General features: G+C 42.7%; 1 protein-coding gene across 8 annotated transcripts in view; it reads left to right on the top strand.

Annotated features, from left to right (window-relative positions):
- Positions 1-18,555, top strand: part of rnf220a (ring finger protein 220a) — a 200,373-nt gene that overhangs the window by 156,826 nt on the left and 24,992 nt on the right. For 3 of the 8 annotated variants that reach the window (XM_008290870.1, XM_008290871.1, XM_008290876.1), the window contains 4 exons: positions 4,504-4,599; positions 9,106-9,148; positions 11,796-11,935; positions 13,248-13,377. In XM_008290870.1, the coding sequence (XP_008289092.1) occupies positions 4,504-4,599; positions 9,106-9,148; positions 11,796-11,935; positions 13,248-13,377 (409 nt within the window). The remainder of the gene's footprint in view (positions 1-4,503; positions 4,600-9,105; positions 9,149-11,795; positions 11,936-13,247; positions 13,378-18,555) is intronic. The other 5 variants (XM_008290874.1, XM_008290878.1, XM_008290872.1 and 2 more) reach the window with 3 other exon arrangements.

Genomic DNA, 18,555 nt, shown 5'->3' with positions numbered 1-18,555 from the left:
TCTTCAATTCAAGTCTACGTTGGGGACTAAAAAGGCCACAGAGGAGTGAGCACCAACATATGTTAAATTCCCTGTCAGGTTGTTGATTAAACTCTTAAAAACATGCTAACAAGGGGAAAAAACGTAATTTTTGCACGAGAGTCTCTAAAAAAAAAGAAAGAAAGTTGTTTAAAATAAAGAAAAGGAAGATTTTTGACTGCCCGATTCAATGTGTGCAGGTGTGATTGCATAACATAATGACTAGTTTCCAGCGATATAAAGTGCATTCCTTACTGTCCAACAATCAGAGCTGTTTCCCTGATGCCTCTGTTCCTCTCTGCTGCACCGAGGGGGAAATCAGCTGTACTGTGGGCCTCTGTCTTTTATCCTCGGCACACACACATAGAAGTACCAGTCTCCCGTGGTCCGACAGGCAGCGGGGCCAAGAGGCACTGTACTGTGATTGTTCCAATTAGAGAGACAGAGAGAGAGAGATGCGGGCAGATAGAAAAGGAAAGGAAAAAGACAGACAATGTCAAATTGCAAGACGACAGATTCATGATCCCATCAAGTAGCTTTTCCTTACAGTGTGTGCCTCTTCATCTGAACCCAGCACCAGCTGCCAGACTGAGACCTTTTTAAAAGACCTCTTCACTACTCTGGCATCTCGTAGACTTAATAGAAAAGTCCGGCTCACAGTTCCAGCTATGTGAGCTGTGGATGGACTTGATAAATTATGAGAAAAGATCGAAAGAAGAACAGTTACGGTGGGTTGGCTTAATGATGGCTGCTTCTAAGAAATTACTTGTCAGACTGGAGGTATCCCTCAAACTGCCTGAATGTGGAACTGTATCTACAAAAAAATGAAGCGGTTCTGTTGTTCTTAGTTGGCTTTTTTTGGATGGAGTTTTGTTCTTTCTTTTCATTTCTACAGCTAAAGGCTGTTTAAATAATAGGACCCTCTCATAAAATTGACTTGGTTTTAACTCTGAAAGCTACTTTACAGAAGCTGGCCAAGATTCCCATCATGATTTGTGATGAGCACACTATACTATACATACATTGGGTAATAAATTAAAGGAAAAACCAACATAAAGTGTCTGTCTTAGAAGGGTTAAGGAGGGCTGAAGAATTACAGTCAAAAAATGGCATACGCCGACAAAAGTAAAGGCCTTTTACTTTTCAAACCTGCCTTGAGTGCCTGGAACTGCATTTTTTTTATGCCGTTTTTCTAGCTGTAAATTTTTAACCCTGGTTACAGAATCACTGTTGCTATCCTTGAGCACCAGAGGGCTGAAGGACACCAACAGAACTCCTTTCACTTTGCTACAGCAACAATAATCTCCAAGTCTCTGGAAGTACGAAGCGACAAAATATAATTCTTCCGAGAGATATTCCCTTGTTTGATGTTTTGATGATAATGGAGGGCAGTTGAACACATTGGTCCAAAATTTCCCACCATTCATTGACCCCTAGTCAACGACCACTCCCATCACAATAGAAATGTTTCATCATCGGCTAAAGGCGACCCCTCAGAACAACTTTGTACTGATTTGCAATGATCCTTCCCATAGTATGCCAGTAAATGCACCCAAAGCACAACAGAGCCACCAGATCTCTTCTCTGGAAGGTCTAAGGGATCAGATTTTACCATTAATTTGCCACCTTTTTGTATATTATCTCGCTAACCCTTGTCTTCAAGGGTACGATCCATTCCAACATTTCCTGAAAAGACCCCTCCAACGTAGGCCTCAGCTATGTTTGTTTTCATTTGCAACTGTAGACCAGGTGAAAGTCAGACACCCGACTGCAGGAAAAAGTGCGACTGACTTGCCCACAAGAGATCTAGAGTAATTCGGGTGATCCGTTTTCATTCCCACACACCTTTGGGTGCTGACCCGGGCTTACAGCAGCGCTCGCAGCACTGTGGGTGGGCTTGTACTTGAGAAAGGCAGACGGAGCAGGGTTCAGGGGTGAGTGCCGGCCTTCCTCCGCGGCCGTGACTGTGCATCTCACCGCTGTTGTTTAGTATTCAGCGGCGGACCACGAAGAATGGAGGGGCTAGTCTGAAGCACATGGGCATGTTGTTGTCGTCCCCCTGCCTGGTATGCACCACCCGCCCCTGTTAAACCGGAGATTAACCCCAACGCACCTACTTACGGGGTGTGCGGCCCACTTGCTAAGCTGAGGTGATTGGTTCACAGGGAAAATATGCGATATCTGTAGAGCAACACACACATTTATGTTGGGAACTACAGCATCCTACATACACTTGAAGAACTTGAGACTCACCCTTGTCCTTTTCTTACAAACATACAAATTCTAACATGCAAATCCACAACACATGCCTCTTTGTTTTTTTGTTTTTTTGCAGAGTTTACAGTCACAATTAGAGTTCAAATGTTTGTCCCGTGAGGCGTGGCTCCAGCGACTCACCCCGACTGTAGCTTTAAACCTTTTTGTGCGCTGATCTTTTCACATGCTGATTTAATTGGTTGGTTTAAAAGACCAAAAATTTCAGGGAGATCTTCATTTATAATCTCTTTGTAGAATACCCTTAAATGTCATATTCTAATGATAAAACTTAAGCATATTCCCAGAACGCCCTCAGGTAAATGATTCCTGACCTTTTTAAACCTGGATAAAAGGAGAAGAAAAAGACCACACACACACACACACACACACACACACAGAGACACACACACAGAGGCATAAAAGCACCATGCATAATGTCCAATTTACTGTGGCAGCACTGGAGGTTGGTCATTTCTCACATATTATTATTAGATTACTGCTGTCGAGCACTTAAGCCTCTGCTCTGCCCCTTTCCACTTGATTAATAGGAGACGACTGTAAATACAAATATTTCATAGCTGCCTTGTAAAAAAAATAAAAAAGCAGCAGCACAGGCACACATGAAAATACACACACACAGCTACAGCTCAGTCAGGACTAAGCCTTGTGAAAAAAAAAGTGATATTGCCTCTTTTTTCTTCTCCTGTTCTCTCGTTTTCACGTCTTTCTCTTACCTCCCTGTTTACTTGAGGAATTCCCTGGACTGTCTTTGTCACAGAGTGGGTTAGAACGAGGATATCGTGTTATATATATATGTGTGTGTCTGTGATGGAGAAAGAGAGAGAGATCGTCCGCGCAAAGTGTTGTGAGACAGATTTATGGACAGGCAGTGTCCCATAATGTCAGACAGTTACACTCCTCCTTTTTCAGATGTTTACCCTTCCTCCTTCCTTCCTTCCTTCCTTCCTTCCTTCCTTCCTTCCTTCCTTCCCTCTCTTCCTCCTTCCTCTCTTCTCCCCAAAGCTTCCTCTCTTTCCAATCTCTCATTCTTCCCTAACTCCTCTTAACGTCCCATAAACATTAACTCTAATCAGTGGAAGGGATTTTATAGACAAAGTCAGGCAGGTTACAGTCATCATCAATGACGTGTCGCTCTCAGCATCTGTGGCAATAACACTCCTGAAATGCTCCAAGGGTAAAGAATCGCCTGTCCTGTTTTTGTTTTTTCCTTTTTCTTTTCAATGTAAGAGATGTGTTGTAAGACAAAACTAAACCTCAATGTTCAGAATTTGAATCGTCAAACAACCATGTGTTGCCTTGCAGTGTGTTAGCAGGAATCCAACTGACAATTCTGCTGTTTTGATTTGCTGCATTTTAGCTGATTTCAACGATTAAATCTTCTTCTCTTTATCCGTTTCCATCTCTTACTCCTCAAATACAATTTAACTGCCGTCACCATTAATGACAATGTGACAGAACCCATGTCTTCAACTCTCACCTCAATTCTTACACCTCAGCCATCCCTTAAATCCTTTCCAGGTCTCAGATCTCCACCTTTAAAACTTCTCTTGCTCCTCATTTTCACTCCAGCTCATTGTTTGCTCTTCAGCTAAAGATTTTTACCTGACTTCAGTTTCTGCACTTCAACTGGCGCTAATTTCTGTCAATGCAACTGACACTGTCAGCTCAGTTTATCACCCGCAGTCTGACTGAATGCCTTTTGATGCTTTAACTTCTACTGAACGTTGAACTCATTTCGCCATTTACATTTCAATAGATCCTTCAGCTTTCCCCTGAGCTCAGACTGAAAGTCTTTCAACACTTGCATTTTAACAGCTTCTACTAATTAACTGATTACATTATTTGTTTCAGGATGTCAGCTGCCATCACACATACTGTATATTTTATTCTGAAAAAACTGCCAAAGGAAGGAGCTTATGGCCGAGTTAAACCATTTAAATAAATTCAGTTTCACTCTAACCTCAGGTGAAGGTCTCCGCATGTATGCGCGTTTTCTCTCCACAGTCAAATGGTATCAGTTGTTTTTCAGATCTGAGTCTACATTAGTGGAGTATTACTCTCTGTTGTCTGTGATTATTGCTTGTTCCCATGCAGAAGCTGTCAAGCGAGGACAGGTTCTGCTGTACTCTTTGCTCCACAGGTGATGAAGCAACAACATCATCTGCATAGAAAGACTCATCTTATCTCTCCCTTTCTGTCTCCGTCCAGTCGATGCTGTTGTCGGTGCACATCAAACGCGAGGGAGAATCTCCTGTGGTGTCACCCCTGTCGTCTGAGGACGCCCACCACTCGGACAGATACCAGGTCACACACACGGCCACACACACCGCTACACACTCACACAGACATCATTGTTTCCTGTTTGGCACTAAGGTCCCATATCGCACCTAAATATGGAATATCTAGTGTTTTATCCAAGCGTTTATTCAAGCTTAAGCAAAATTCATGCTGTCACATCAGGTCAAAGCTTATTTTGTTCATACAGACAGTTAGCTGTATACATGCAGTATGTCACTAATACACAAGGGGTGATGCTATAGGCTGATAGGCTCTAAGATGCCAGCTTTAGTTAACAATCCAACCTGTCCTGGGTGAAATACACCATACGTGGTACACTCTGCTACTCATCCTAGCTGCATTTCCCTCAACAGTCACCTCATCTGGAGTTTTCAACAGGCAATGTTGTAATCACAAGTGAAATGCTGGTCAAACAGGTTGCAAATTCTGATTTTAATTGAGCATTAAAATGATGAAATGCACCACTAGACTTCATCAGTAAGCTGGGTTTCATTGTACTGTGCTGTCACAATATCAGACTGTCACAACACCGTTATCGTGTCCAGAAATCATATTTTTATTATGGAAATGTATAGAAATGTTGGAAACGCAGAAAAGCTATCAGTCAAATTCATCTTTAGTTTTGGTTTATTGTGTGTTGTGTCTCGTTTTTGGAAATTATACTCAAACTAGTTGGGAAGGTCTGCCAGATACTTACTGGTGACAGATTATTTAGTATATTTTCATATGTGTATGATTAACATGATATCAGTGTTTTCAATATCATCAACACTGATATATTGCTGCTGATTTCTAACACATATCTATATTTTTTTTCAAACTGTGCCAAATGACTACAGTTTGTTGTTATGCTGAGATATTATCTCCTGTTTCTGTCACACTTTGCTGCTGAGAATCCAGTGAATCAGACAAACCTTAAGTGTTGCCCTCCCAGTACACCAGCACTCTGCTTTCATTAAGTTTAATGTCAAAATGATTTTCAAATAGAAATGTAAGGCACGTTCTCAGGAGTCCTGTTTTGGCTGTAAAAACAATATAGCAAATCCTGACACTTCCATAATGTATTGGATCAAATGGTGAATTTCCGTAATTATGACATATAACAGTACAGCGGAACATTATGGCAGATTTGGGTTTTTATGCCTTCTCAGCAGTTAAGCTGACTAACAGGCCAATCTCCTTAAATCTCAGATGTCACCCTGACTGCTTTTATCTCTTAAATTCATCAAAGTTTGTTCGGGTAATTCCTCTGGCCGTGATGTATCTCAGGGTTAAGTGGGTTTCCCCCCTAACACCATAAAATAAGAACTATTAAGTCCATGCAGACGTTACATCCATACGTTCAGGATGACACAGCTCATAAAGACCTTATAGCAATAAAGTAGATTTTCTCATTAAGTGAAACTGCTGAAATCACCTTATATTATACAAATGATTAAGTCAATGGTGACTCTTTTTACCACCCTGAAAATAAAGCATAATGGCAGACTTTGCCACCTCCTCTCTGCCTGTCAGTCTGTCTCAGGGCACTCTACCTCTTCACTTCTTCTAAAAACCTGACCTATCCGCAGCCATTCAGTGAGTGTATCATAATGATTCGGTAGTAGCGGTGATGCGCAGCAAGTAGGCCTATAACTCAAGCGTGGGCAGGGAGGGGAGGGGAAGAGGGAAGCAACGGGGAGAAGGTGAAGGCCCGGCTGCTTGACGGCTCTCGCTGATGGACGATGAGCCGGCGGTGAGAGGACTGAACCGTTGCCTGTTCACCGTTGCCGTGTCAAAGAGAGGGTATCCATAACCGTGAGTGGGGGGTTGCTTTAGTCAGCATATAGTTAAAGACGTACGGGCTTCTGCGTTTGAATCCCAGTGGACCTGAGGCGTACATTCTGCAAAAGTGGAGAGGACAGACGAATCTGACCTCACGTAATTAATTTCACAATGCTGTACATTTATTGCTAAGACCATTACTTTTAATGATGCAGGGACTTTACCCCAGGCAACCTGAACTAGCTGGGACCCCAAATGTTCCAGATTTCCCGAGATAAATGTTGGATATATAATTTATGGCACAGTTGACATAGGTGGAAAGAGTGTGTATCCACAAGTACAAGCGTGAGATACCTAAAATATTGTACTCTTGACTCCATTACGTTTTTTTTGACAGTTACTTTGAACATTTCTGTAGGTGCAGTGCTGCCAAAGCACAACAGAACGACCACTTTTATCTTTAAGGGAAGAAATTTAACATTTCCAGTCGCATAATCTGATGGAAAGTCATATATTTCTTAAGTGCTAGAAGATAAAATCGTCACTAAAGGGTATTTCATGCAGGAGAGCCAACAAAAAAAGTCGGCAAAGTTTTTGTATTGATAATGCGAAAACATCGAACAACATGCAAGAAAACATCACACCTTAAAAGTTACAGGAAGCTGTCGATTGTCTTTCAGTCATTTGTATTTTTTCCCCCAATTTGATATGTAAAGATGAAAAGGCCGCAAAACATTCTTTAATTGTTTTGGAAGAGCTTAAAAGGTAATAATCAAATAACTTGAAATGTATTTAATGCCGCTTGTTAACCTCAGTCTTCAGTATTCATGCAGGACTCCATCAGTGTTGAGGTTTAAAGTCAAGTTGCAACTCCTTTATTTACAAAACTGGGTTAATTACACTGTTGGCTCACAGTCTGCTGTATAATAGTCACTTGACTGATAACAAGATACTGAGACAATGTGGACATAATCCTTCAGATGGGAGCTGTTCTTTTTGTACATAAGTGAGTTTGCAACAAAGACTTTATGAACTATTAATGAAGTCAGTCTAACGTTTCATCATGTGGTCAGCTACAGATGACTGATGTGTGTAACTTTGCCGCCGTGGGAACAGTAGTTATGCAATCTTAAAAATGAGCCACGAGCGGACATGTTGTTAAACAAATAGCACGACACCCCTGAATAAGTCACATAAACAAAGATTATGTAAACTTAACCAATGACTTTCTGTTTGCCTTGTGACCCCTAATTTATTTTTTAAAAAGGACTCCGTAGTCAGGTCCTTCACACTTACAGCCAAGGAAGGTCAAATCCAGCACAAATAAATAAATAGTTAGACGAAAGGAACACCCCTTGATTTTAGTAAGTCGCTATGGACTTCATGGACTTATGCCTCAGTATCAATCATCTCTATACCTAATATTTACAGTCGTCCTCAAATGTATTCAGACCCTTCCATTAAAGAAAAAGCAAAATTCACAACAGTCACTCAAATAACTAGAAACTTAAAAAAGTAATAATAAATAAAAAATTTCTAAATTATAATTTAGTGAAATAAGACATTGCTTTGGAATTGTGGTTGAAAAGAATTAAAAAACAAAAAAAACAAAACACTGTCCCGGACAAATTAGAGCACTTTGCTGATGAGCAGTGGCCAAAATCAAAACACCTGTCAACAGGTGCAGAAGTCTGATTCAGAGTTACAGAAAACACTTGATAGCAGTGATTGGCTCAAAGGGTTGTTCAACTAAATATTAGTTTATGGGTCCCATCATGCTGTTGTTTTTTTTTTGTTTGTTTGTTTGTTTTTCTGTTGAAACACAATTCAAAAGCAATGTCATGATTTTCATTTTTTTAAAATGTATTATTACTTTTGTCAATTTTAACTTATTTCAGTGACATCTGATTTTTTTTCCTTCTTTCATGGGAGGGTGTGAATACATTTGAGGACGACTGTATCTAAAAATATCTTTATAAAAAGAAAACTTTCTGCAAAATGAACTTTGTCTTGGATCATTAAATTATGATTGAATGTGGGGTTTAGGGGTTGCAAAACTGCAGTTTACCTTCTGCACGGAGAGAAAAGACTCAATTATTGAAGACACCAGCATAAAAACAGAGACTTTCCACAATAAAACACTGAATTAAAGAGGTATAATCTATTTATTATTCTTTTCTGTTCCTGCCTTTATAAATAATATCACTTAGAGTATGACTACAGCAGCTGTGTGTGCAGTAGTCCGTCTGTAAAACATGAAATCCATCACTCCTGTTGAAACTCGCTGCCTCCCCCTACCGGCCGAGAACCGGAACAACAAGTTCCCCTCTACTTCCGTTTTCCAGCGCGGTCACGTGATCAAAACAATCCAACATGGCGTCGGGCATGAGCGGTGTTCAGCGATACGGGCGCCACTTTCAATCCTTTTCCATCCGTATTGAATTGTGAGAGAAACGTTGGGTTTGCGGTGATGTTCAGCATCCGGAGACTCACTCGGGCACTTTGCTGCGGTGAGTTTTAGCGGCCGCGGGACGAGCTGAGGCAGAAACCTGGCAGTAATGGAGGAGGTGGAGAACAAGAGAGAAGTAGGTTCCACTGTTTACCTGCCTCAGACTCAGCGGAGAAAACTCGCAGCATCCAAAACAATCCCAGTCCGAGAAGTTGTGTGTGTGCTGTGAAACGCATTAAAACATTTCTTTATTGTCTAACGTGTGTTTCCTCTCTCGTTTTTTTCTCCTCTGCTTGCAGACATTTTTACGAGTTCGAGCAAACAGGCAAACGAGATTGAATGGTATGTATACACATATAGTTTGGCTTCCTAAATAAATATCCCCCATTAATGTGTGGCTCAAATGAATTGAGCTGATTCTAATGTACATATTAATATCTTGTTATTGTGCTATGGTTTGTTATTGGCTGTGAAACATCTGGAAAACACAGCAGCTGTACAGTCACAGTTTAAAGTTGATACAGAAATGAATGATAAAATAAAAATAATATCACTGGAGTCAAGGCACAGGAGACAGAAGAGTATCGCGGTCTGACATGATGGGGATTGATTATGCTTTGATTTAAATTAACATACTTATATTTTCTGTTCAGCTGCCATCCACACATGTAAGGGCGTTCTTTCTAAATATAGCTTTTCCTGTGGGTTTTGGCCTTTTGTTCACACACAAACACAGGTTTAGGTCACTAAGAATAGACGTTTTGGAAGAATTGTCCAAGAGCGAAGACGGTCAGACGCTCTGTGAGCAGTGTTGACATGTAGACGAGGAGAAACAGAGTCTTTTGGAATAAAGCGAGGCAGACATGCTCGTTCGTTTCCTGATTGGGTCTTGGTTCATTCATCATGCCCCATCACATAACTGTACAACTAAGCAAACAACCCTCTGCCTCCTTTTTACACCAGCTTGTGTTGTATCTGAACTTTATGATACATTTGAATGTCCTATTTTTTAATAAAGATCACAGTTTGGTTTGATTTTAACCACCTTGTTCTGAATGAGGCCGTTAACGCCTGTTAACAAGTTACACAGGTGATAACTTTAACACGAAGCACTCACAAATACATCATTTTACGCATAAATAAATAAAGATAAAGGAATGATCTCACCTTGATACACATTAAATTAAGAAACAAATAAAACCCAGAGGTGTACGGGGGGTGACCAGGGTGAAGGTGTCATACTGTGCTGACATTAAGGCTCAGAGTTGCTGGTCTGGACTGGTTATCACTAAACAGGGACCTCAGTTCTGAATGCACCCACCGTCATGTCATTTCGGCCTCGGAGCAGGCCTCCTGGAGCACATTGCTTAGGTGGAGGTGCTGTGGGACACAGGGTCGAGGGTGTTTTTAGACCATAAGGCCCCTCTCGCAAGGGCAACCAGCCGCCACCAGAGGAGGTCTGTGGGTTAGAGGAGTGACGGGAGGCCCAGAGGGTGAAGGAGCTCCATTATCAGGGACGTGACAGGCTGTTGATGAGCCTGGAGGAAGCACATCTGGGATTTACAGAAGCAACCAAACTTTGTGTTTTTGTTATGTGCTTTGCATTAGGAGTTTCCAGTGTGCTGACTACATCCTTTTATTTTTGCTAATGTCTCATCCGTCTCTTAATAAATTTACTGTAGTATGGTTTATTTTTTTTTATATGCCAGAAGCATCTAAACCCGATGAGCTAGGCTCACCTTAGCTCTTAAAAGCCCCACTTTGTGCCTTTTATGTTTTACCAGTGCGTATGAAAATCCCAGAAGGCTGTTAAACGCCACTTACTGCTGTTCTGAATGTATTTATAGAATTCTCAAAGACAAAAAAAAGTCATTTGAAAGATTATTAACCTGTTTTCCAGCTTGCAGCTGTGTTTCCAAATCCAGGTAGACAAACGACATAGAATCAAGTAAAATGTACATGTACTGTTATTTTGAATTAAAAGTTAAAGCGATCAAGAACAACATGCCAAGACACATTAATGTCTTCAGATTTATACTCTGTAATGCTGATTCTTCCCCCCGCTCTTGACTAAACACATCAGATAACTCTCTAGGCCTTGTTCTGAGCCTATGACTAGATTCAGGGAAGGCTCTGTTTAAACTTCTCCCTCCATTTCTGTCCCTCTGGCCTCACATGGAATCAGAAGTCATTCTCATATGGGGTGTAAAGGGTGGGGGTTTGGGGTGGCAGAGAACCCTGCCGGACCTAATTAGCGGCCCTGTATTTAACAATGCTCCTCTCAATTAGCATCACGAGGAGAATTGGTGAGAAAGAGGAGGAGGCCTTTCCTCTTTTTTTTTTTTTTTTAACCCTCCCTGTTTCGCTCCCTCCATCCTCTTTCTTCCCCTGCAGTTATGGCGTATTTCCTCATGTCCTCCTCTGCCTCCACCCCTCGCCACAGTCCCTCTTGGCCTCCTTTGCTTTCCCAGCCAGCTAAAAATTAATGTCCCCGCGCGCCATTTGCAGTTAAGAAAAAACGACAGAGTCTCGGGGTGCAATGACGGCTGTTCTGCTCTGTTAAATTTCTAATTAAATGTGTGTGGTGGTGGTGGTGGTGGGAGGGGGGACGCTGTGACAGAAGAGAAGGGGAGGAGAGACGAGGAGGAAACCGGGAGAGGAGTGGCGTGGATGTAGAGAGTGGAAACAGGACCGGGGTTGTCACATCCTAATACACTCCAGAGAGGGCGAATGTAGCCACACCAGCTTTCATTTACATCCCTGCAAGCTTCTAAGGGCTGAGGAAGAATATACTATGCTGCAATGCTTGTTGGTTAACTCCAGGAAGATTCATCTAGTATTTATGTTACTCAGGTCCTTCTTAGATTCTCTCCTGTGCCTTGAAACCAGTGATGTTATCATACACAGAAACATGCACAAAGTTTAATCGATTCAACCGCTTCGAACCACATTCACATTATAAATTCGTCTCTCTTCTTTCTCCTTACTGCCCCTGCTTGTCCAGCCCGTATAGGCAAGATGAAGAGGAGGAAGCCTGAGGATGGGGGCCAGGTATGTCCGCTGTGCAGCGCCCCCTTGGCTGGGAGCGAGGAGGAGATGAGTAGACATGTGGAACAATGCCTGATCCAGGTAGTACAATCCGGGCCCTGAACCCTGCCTACCGCCAGTCGGACAGCCTGTCAACCCTTCTTTTCCAGTCACCTCTCTGCTCCCTGTAGATTCCGTGCAGTCACATCAGTGCCGTAGTGCAGAAACCAACCAGTAGCACCTGTAGTTCCGCTAGATACTGACCACCTCTTAACCTCCTTCACATGGCGGTTTTGCAGTCACATCATATTGGATTAACTGTCTGAATAAAAACCAACACTGTTACTGACATATTCAAACTCTGTTTTCAAGAAGCAGATCTGCAGTTTATCCCTTATGACATGGTTGCATCGTATCCACTGTAGCTCTTACATAGCAGTCACATCAAGTATATTTCCAGTAGCCCTTTCTTCACTCTGTTTTGTTCGTCAACCTGTGACCTCCTCTCCTGTCACAGCTGGACAACACACCCTCTGTCGTGTAGATGCTGCACAGTTTCATTCTTTCCTAGAATAGACCGAAGATGAATCATCACCACTAATCAACATCCTCCTGAAGTGCTGTCCATTACGCTAGCTAGAGACACTAACACCTCTTCTCCACCAGGCATTCCTGTACTGCACCATGCCGTTCCAGCTGTTGATCAGTACTGTGGCACAGAGTTTGCTTACAAGGACGCCTAACATGCCCATTAGGTCTATCTGATGATCTCCAATGTTACTGTCAGACAGGGCTTACTGTCATTTAGGGTTCATTTTAGCCTCCTTTTTTTTGTTCCTATTCCTCCTTACAATGATGGAACTGTGGTGTCTTTTATAAGAAGCCTGAAAAAATGTAAGGCCTGTAGCTAAGCAAAGAAAATCTTAATCAACCAGATCCTATGATGCATTTAAGCCTAAACAGCAGGTTACTTCTTCTGCGTGTTTTTCAGCAGATCAATGTGAACAGTTCCTATGCTGGTATAGACGACATCATAACGACTGTATGACACACACAGCAGCTCAAAGCTGTTCAGGAAGCAAACTGTCTCTAAAATATAGAGCAAATATAGGAGCATAAGTCCAGCATCCAGTGCAAACGGCAAACTTTCAACATGTGATGTAGATGAACAGCTTCTATGCCGCATGGTGCAGTACAGGTAAAGCGTGCTGTGGATGTCTAGCCTAACTTCTACTCAAAGAAGTAAAATAGTGTAATTGAAATTTTGTAAGGGGAAAATGCCTCCGTTTTTAAAAAGAAATGTGTGGTTCCACAGGCTCAGTCGCTGCTCAATTGTTTAAACTTTATCAGCGTTTTACAACTACACCTGGGTTTGCTGTGATTAACATGTGTCTCTGTGTGTTTTGTGTGTCAGCGCGAGGGTGCGTTAGGCGACGATGACTCTGCAGATATGGATGGAGAGAACGGGCGGGGCTTCGAGGAGTACGAGTGGGCGGGACAGAAGAGGATCAGAGCCACAGCTTTGCTGGAAGGAGGCTTCAGAGGTACTAACAAACCCACGCACACGCCTCGTACTATTCAGTGCTGGTTTTTATTTTCGGACCACCGCTCGCTCAGCGCAGGGTGTCCTGCTCTGAAGAAGCAGTGCTGTCAGTGCTGTGTGATCTGTGCGATGATGTATCTGTCCGGTCGTCCGCTTGCTGGATGACTTACTGGCCTGTCACGGCTCCGGAGTCGTCTCCAGTCACAGCAGTGTGGGTCAGCACTGTTTGTTCTATCCGTCCCTCCCTCTCTTCTATCTGTCTCCTCCTTTGTTTCTCCGCTCATCCATCATTCACTGTGCTCCTGTCCAGCGTGAGCGCTGTTAGTTCTGTGAGACCAGTGTTGAATGTGACCAGGGAGCTGTAATGGTGCCAGCGGTCTGGTGGCAGTGCGGGTTGGCCCGGGGTCAGCCCAGCTCAGCTTGGCTCGGCCCTACACAACCCTCTTAGCGAGGGGAAGGAAAACACATTTAGCTGGGCAATTGACCCGCTGGTCACCACTCTGTGTGCGTGTGTGTGTGTGCCCAAAAATGCAATTATAGAACTGGATGGGAGAGCTGCTCACTGGGGAGCAAAGCAGCAGCACTGTGACACGACACACCTACAGTGCTCCCACTTAGCGCTCTATCACCTTCTCTTCTTGCTCTCACCTCTTAATTCCACAAATTCTTTATTATTTTCATTATGTTACACAAATGTCATTCTCCACATAACTTCTGAGTATTTTACTTTTCCAAGGAGGAGTTGTCTGGATAAATTCTGTAGTAATTATCTCATAAAATTTCGGTTTCTTAGTCATCCAGGTCACAGTAATCTGAACTGCTTCAGCAGAATTCAGTAGAACTTTAGGTTAGAACTGATGAAGCTTCTTTAGATTAGAGGTGAAATGTCTGTAAGAACCAAAAAGACAAGTCCAGTTGCTTACTCCTGAAGCTCTCAGGGTTATCTTGTGCAATGCTTTTCTCATGTAAAATATTAAACTCTTCATGATTTAAAAAAAAAATTCAGGCTGATTATCATACTAAAAGTGATCTGTATCTTCAGATGTATTGATTGTATTTAGCAACTTATGCAAGATCTGAACTAACCCTCAGTTAGAAGTTTCCAGAGCCCAAAGTGAATGCTTCAAATTGCTGAAACTATCCATAATTTTAATTGTTTACTTATTGTATTTATTAATTGAACAGTTAGTTAGTCTGTAAAATGTTCCTGTGTGGGCATGCAGTCTGTCTGCTTGCGTTGTCAGACCACTGACCACTGATTTACTGTCCTATATAGCAAAGAGAAGCAGCAAATCTGCTCTTTTCAGAAGTTAAAACCAAGTTTCAGTCATTAATAGACGAATCATTGAAGCTGTCCTGCATCACTTCTTGTTGCCCAGCAATATGGATCTTGCTAATGCTCTTGTGGCAGAATGGGAGCAAATCCCTGCAGCAAAACTCCATTATTCAGGGTACAACATGTCCAGAAAAATGAAAGCTGCTGTAACAGACCACAGTTTGGAATCTTCAGTAATTGCATGTTGTTCTTAGGTGTTCACATTTTTCTGGCCAAGTAGTTTAAATAAAACAGAAAAAAGCAACAAATCGTCATATTTGAGAAGCTGAAAACAGGTGGTGTTTCTGATTTTTGTTTGTGAAATTGACAAAACAAATAGCAAGTAATTGTTTCAATAGTGTACACCAGGATGTATTTGTGATTCCCATCAGTGTACAACTGCATAGATATTAAGGCTGCTTTAATGTAGCACTTGAAGTAAACCAGCAGCGCTGGTTTTGAATTCACAAATGAGTAGAGGGCACTTCGTAGTTGAGTTAAAAGACAACAACAGTCCAAAAAGTGCCTCAAAACAAAACATGAATTGTAGTTTTGTTTACTGAACGTCTGGATTGAATGCAGCTCCATGATTTACACTACATTGTGCTCCACAATGGCCTCCCATTGTGGCGTCAGTTGGGGTTTTATGTGTGGAGCAGCAAGAGAAAGACAGATGGAAGCAAGCCATCAAGATGTGCACAGATGGGAGGCAAAGAGTTGTTGTCATCTCTAAGAGGCTCTTTCAAACTCTCCTGGCTCTGCTCCTGCTTTCATGTGTCCCTCTTCCTGTTCGCCTCCTTCGCTCCCTGTTCGATCCGTTGTTAAACACACACATGCTGAGCCTCACCTGCCTCCCTCGCCTCGCAAGGAGAGGAGACAAGACAGATCAATGTTGAAGTCTCAACTAAACCACGACAAAGTGCAGCTCGCGGGGTGGGATGTGGCTTCCCCACCCGTCCATCCATCTCCCCGACGCTCCCTCCATCCATCCGTCTCTCTTTCACGTCGTTAAAACGAGCAGACACAGGACCCTTCTGCCGCGCTCTAATAAGGCACCTTGTGATGTGACACAGATAACTGAGGTGGCCTGGGGAGAGCGACTTGAAACGCACACACACACACACACACACACACACACGGCAGAAGGCTCAGAAGGTGGATTTTGTCTTGAAAGCTCCTCAGTGGTTCTAACACACGCTGCTGAATCCAGCAGGCTTCTGGAGAGCCAGCGGCCGGCTGGATGGATATAGAGATGTTGCAGGGGGGTCTCCTCAGCTGGCGAGATGAAGAGAGGGCCTATTCCTCTGTGAAGTGCCACCATCCTTCCCTCCCTTTGAGAGCGCGAGGAAGAAAGGCAGGGGGAACGGGCCCTTTCAAGGGAGAGGAGAGGGAGGGAGGGGGAAAAAAAATCGAACAAGATCAGTTTATGATTCAACTCTGTGTGAGTGAAGACTTCCCTGTGTCTCGCACCGGCTTAGCCAGGTTGAAAGGACCCACCTAGCACAGACAGCTTTCTCTATCTGTCTAGTGGACTCGGTGTCTGCTTTCTGAGCCGCAAAGTAACTTGAGTTTATTTTGTGGGTTTACCAAACGCATATAAAGTCTCTGCGTAGGAGACGAATGCAGTTTGTCCCTAATTTAGTGGGTTATGATAGGGCCAAGTATTTACACACCTTTTTTGATGTCAGTGTTAATCCAAGAAACGGGTCCGTCACTGATACCAGAAACAAAACTTTGTGGGAACCTCATTTTAAGATTTTTTTTCTTGCTGTTTTTCTGCAAGACTGTTTTATCTTCGCCAAAAGTGAATGGTCAGAGTTTGATTCAGCCCAGACCTTTTCTGCACGTCACTCCTGTTGTCTGACTTCAAAGTTCCTCTCTTCGTTTTTCCTGTTTAAAAAAAAGCCAAGAATTAGTTAAATATAAGAAAAGCAGCACCACAAAAAAGCATTACCATTACACGAATTAGTCTAAAATTGGCAGAATTTAGATTCAAATCAAGCATAAGTAAATATGAATGTGACCAGACCAACGTCAGGCCAGCTTGACTTTTTTTATGTAGCTTTGCACAAAGAAGGTATTGAAATTTAGTTCCTAACTCGTGCTTATCATAACTTGTACTCATCAAACAGTTTTGTTATTTTTCAGTATGCCAATTGCATATTCAGTCTTCAAGATCTATTTCTAAACTCTGCAAAACCCCAGGTGGTCGTTTTAAATTGCTTATTTCATTTAACCAGCAGTTAATTGTTTCTGCCACTAATTTGACAGTGCAGTGTAAAAGCTGTGACAGCTACACCAAAATGTATGAAACTGAGATTTCTCTTTAATCAGTCAGCTTTCTTCTGAATAGCTCTTTGACAATTAGTGTCTGTAGTCTATATTTTTGCATGGTTATTTTAAAAAGGGATATTAGAGAGACACTTTCAAAGTCTCAAGACATCAGAATGGAAGATTTAAATCTATGCGTTCGTATTTAGTTATTAATTGGAAGCAGGGAAAGGTTCAGGACTTTAAACCACCATTTTTGCCAAATTTAAGCTTGAAATGGCCAAGGCGGTAATCTCACAATATACACATGTAATCTTGTCATCCGTTGACATTGTTCATTTGTGCACCAGGGTTATATGTTACTGTTCTGTGCTTTCCCTCTCTGTATCGTGTTGTTGTGCATTTTGCATCTTCCCCGAGTTGGAAAAGTCAAAACGTAATCAAAGTTCGGCACACAATCATTGATCTGTGAGTTTTAGCCGCAGACAGACAGAAAGGCAGACAGGGCGGCAGGCAGACAGATCCTGAGGTTTGATATCGGGCCGTCCTGAGAGACTGAGGAGGAGAAGAGGGGGATTATTGCGGGTTGAGATGGCCCAGAGGGATTGAGAAGGGGAGAAATCTCTCGCTTTGTAAATGGACTTCAAAGATGACCGTCTCATGTCTTTGTGTCTGTGTCCCTTTCCCCATCGCTCTGCCTCTCCCTCTCTCTCTCGCTCTCTCTCCATCTCTGACCTGTAAATGGCAGAAAGATAGTGTGATGACCTGTGACACAACTCCTCTCTGCTTCTTAGGGGGTCCCGATAATTGCTATGGTAACGGGATGTTGCCGAGGTCGGTCGATTGGTTGAGCCGAGCTGCCAGTCAGCCTGATGAGTCCTTTGATCCTGCCTGCCTGTTCAGATCTGTACTTGTAGCCTCGTCGCGGTGACACGTATGGAAATTGAGGGTCTCTTTTGTCGCTGTCATGACGCGTGTAACTCGGAGGATAAAATGCGTAGTTAGCATGTTAAGCAGTCAACGATATGCAGGAGCAGTTATGATAATGAGGCAAACCACGATGGCCGTGCAGGAGTCGGTGTGTGTGTGTGTATTGATTCGCCTGATGTTGCAGAGAAGATGGGAAACTGTTCATCGAGTACAGGAGCGAGAGGAAACAAGTGACGCATGAGCGGAGAAGAAAAGGGAATGATAAAGTGGAAGAGAAGTAAAGAAACTATTAAGTAGAGCAAAAGGAAAAGATACAAGGAGGATATGTGGGTAAGAAATGATAGAAAAAGGAGGGAGAAGAAGGTGTGCAGAGGAAGAATAAAGGCGGAGAGAAAAAAACGAGAGGAGGGGGCGTCGATGCATAATGTGAGTGAAAGGCAGTTAGAGTGGGGCTGACCTTTTCCTGGCCAGATTAGATTGGCCTGCCAAGACTGCTTAGAGGGACAGATAGAAGCACCGCCAGCACACACATGCAGAGCAAACAGGCCACATGTATACTCACAGTGAACACACCACAGGCATGGACAGTGTGTGTACACACACATCAGACCAGGTGGAATCCAGCTTTGAAGTGCAGGCGTATTAGTAAGAAACACAGCGTCA

The sequence above is a fragment of the Stegastes partitus genome, unplaced genomic scaffold, assembly GCF_000690725.1.
Source record: "Stegastes partitus isolate 25-593 unplaced genomic scaffold, Stegastes_partitus-1.0.2 Scaffold700, whole genome shotgun sequence".
Classification (NCBI taxonomy): domain Eukaryota; kingdom Metazoa; phylum Chordata; class Actinopteri; family Pomacentridae; genus Stegastes; species Stegastes partitus.
The sequence above is the reverse complement of the archived record's forward strand: the minus strand, read 5'-3'. Positions and strand labels throughout refer to the sequence as shown.